The sequence below is a fragment of the Strongylocentrotus purpuratus genome, unplaced genomic scaffold (assembly GCF_000002235.5).
Source record: "Strongylocentrotus purpuratus isolate Spur 01 unplaced genomic scaffold, Spur_5.0 spur5_scaffold_1, whole genome shotgun sequence".
In the NCBI taxonomy this organism is placed as follows: domain Eukaryota; kingdom Metazoa; phylum Echinodermata; class Echinoidea; order Camarodonta; family Strongylocentrotidae; genus Strongylocentrotus; species Strongylocentrotus purpuratus.
In genome coordinates, this window is record NW_022145594.1 from 42,764,927 (window position 1) to 42,767,705 (window position 2,779).

At 40.7% G+C, this 2,779-nt stretch overlaps 1 protein-coding gene across 1 annotated transcript; it reads right to left on the bottom strand.

Annotated features, from left to right (window-relative positions):
• Nucleotides 1-623: 623 nt before the first annotated feature.
• LOC105438542 (allatostatin-A receptor-like) lies at nucleotides 624-2,565 on the bottom strand. Its single transcript, XM_030978996.1, has one exon. It carries the CDS (start codon nucleotides 2,331-2,333, stop codon nucleotides 1,098-1,100), a length of 1,236 nt encoding a protein of 411 aa, XP_030834856.1. The 5' UTR covers nucleotides 2,334-2,565; the 3' UTR covers nucleotides 624-1,097.
• Between the last annotated feature and the right edge of the window lie 214 nt (nucleotides 2,566-2,779).

The following is a 2,779-nucleotide window of genomic DNA, read 5'->3' on the forward strand; positions in this document are numbered from 1 at the left end:
ATATATAAAAATTGTAAAACTTTAGTGCGAATCGTTTTAAATTCTATGTACATTGTAATTGTAAAATTGTTGTACGTTGTAACAAAGCCAAAGGAAACAGAATTTCTATGTATTACCATGGACCAATAGTATCTAAGTATCTAAGATTTCGCGGGACCGTGTTTCAATCCACAGGATAACCTTAAATGCTTTTAAGCAGCTAACTATCTAAGATATCTTTGCTCAGTCATGTCCATTGCACCATTTCACATGCGTAAGGTGGTAATGTTTTTGTCACAAATAGCACATGGAAACCTAGAGATTTACTAACCTCGAAGACTCAGTAAATGCAAGAACGAACACAAGTTGATGAATTCCAAAGATATTGACAGAAGTCTTTCATTTAAAAAAAGATAGATTCTCCATTACACTTTGTCCATGTTGAATGACTCGATGGCAAGGTTAGCGTTAAAGATAAAGTTGAGTTCTGGTCATGCGATTGCATTGTGAAAGAAACGGTGTGGAATAGATCAGAAAAGGTTGATCAGCTAGCATAGTATTGTGTGTACTACAAGGTTCTGGGATCATCAAAATGATAAGAAATTTGGCACAATCTTGATAAAGTTACAAGCACTGTACACAGAAATATGTATATTGACTACACGAACATGTGGCACAAAAATCCGTCCTGATCTTTATGCTGTTATATACATGCCATATTTAGAATATTAAGGCGTTTGAAGAGCCATGCTTTTCAGGGAACGTTTGTTATCTGATGTTCTTCCACACTTGCACAATAACATTGATAACGCTCACAAATTATTTTTCACCTCTTCCCAGCGAAAGAAGCCAAGAATATGTCCTCATGACAGGGAGAACATCAACCACTGTGTTGTAAAAGAGACTTTTCTAAAACACATAATTGTGTTACCCATTTTAAGATCATCAACAAATTGAGCAGGTAAAATGGCCCAACTGCTATTTCATTGATGAACACGTTGGGCTTTTCTATACTACAGTGAGTCTTTCCCGGCAGAGATCTAGTTGGGTACGTGTATAAGGAATCCTAATGATTCCCCGGACTATTTAAAATCTTGAATTCAATAACTGCTACCAGATTAAAGTTTAGTATCAACAGGTTTGTACGAGTGGCCAATCGGAATCGCAGTTGTACTGGTGGCGAAGGATGTGGTCTGCGTCTCAGTAGCTCGGCACAGTAGAGAGTCCTTAAAAGCATCACGATATCTTCTACTCATTGCGATATATATGACAGGGTTAACGACGCTGTTGATGTAGGACATGGCCTGTGCAACGTATCGGAGTGGTACCGTAACACGCTTACTGAAAAGGGGTTCATCCCCATCCCGGATCAGGTTAACTGCTTGAAGGATAGAGAAGATCTCAAAGGGTACTAGACAGATGAAGAATATGAGACCGTTGACCACAAGCATGCCTGTTATTTGGTTTCGCTGCTTAAGGTTGGTGTCTGCACGTCCGACAATGCGCGTATGACGGACCGCACGCGTCATGCCTCTCACAATACACGCGTAGAGCCATATATTCAGAGTAATCAAAAGAAGGAAAGGAACCGTTCTGGCAATGTTCACATAAAGTGGGTATATTTCTAACCCGTCGGCTGGTGCGCACAACCCTATGTTCATTGACAGATTTTTGTAAGGTTCAACATCAGGCCAAACATGGCATCCTACATACATGCTACTGGATGCAGGAACGAATGAGGCAGCGATACCGATACTGACGATCCATGATAGGACCACTAGAGCGATAAACATGGACCTGAGCGTATTAGTACGCGCACTATGACTACGACACACCGCGTAATATCGCTCCACGGACACGAGAGTTACCATACAGATCGCTGCGAAATAGGAGGCGTCGATGAATGTAAAGATGATCGGGCAACCAAACTCTCCGAAAGAGAAGCGATCATTGATAAACGGGGAGTGGTGATACATCCAAAGTTTGTCCCCAATACCAAAGGAGAGAAAAATCAGATCAGCAACAGCCAAATTTGCTAGTATCCAGTTGGTAGCAGTGCGCATGTAAGGCTTGCTGCGTATCACGTGAAGAAAAATCAGATTCCCTATCACCCCAACACATAACAAAAAGGGTAAAAAGAACCCAATATAGACCTTGGCTGTCTGAGAATACAGTAGTGCGTGGGTCTCAATTAAACTCCTCGCTTTTTCAACAGTCAACTCCGCGCAGTCGTCAAAGATATACGAAAAGGAGTATGAACTCCATGATGAATCCAATGAATCCAAAGACGCATTTCCTTTGATGTCTGTTGTGAGTCCGTCATCGTATTCGTAGTCATCCATGTTAGTCGCCATTGATAGAGCGGCCTACATTCAGACAGCAACGTACAAATATTATAGCAGGTACGTCTGGTTTCGAGTTACTTATGACAAGCCCGACTGTGTATCACTAAATCTCACAGTATTATACAAATATGGCTTTCATTACAAAAGGTTCAAAGCTGCTTGAACTTTCAGCTGCATGGGCGTATAATGTAATCGGAGAGGCTGTATGCAGATTTTTACCTACTTGAAATGTGCATGCACACACAGATATTTGACAACATGGGTATAGCGCCTGATATATCAACAAAACATAATAAAACTGTAAATCAAGTTTAGCCTACATTTACCTACACAAGCCATCGACGTCCGCGCGCTACGTTTTCATAGCTGTTTCGTGTCCATATAGAAAAGTATACACGTTGTTTCCTGGTTATTAATTACGTATAGTCTTAAATTAGAGTTAAAACATGATCAGA

Coding starts and splice junctions, on each gene's coding strand:
- LOC105438542 (XM_030978996.1), bottom strand. CDS start 2,333: ATGGCGACTAACATGGATGACTACGAATACGATGACGGACTCACAACA.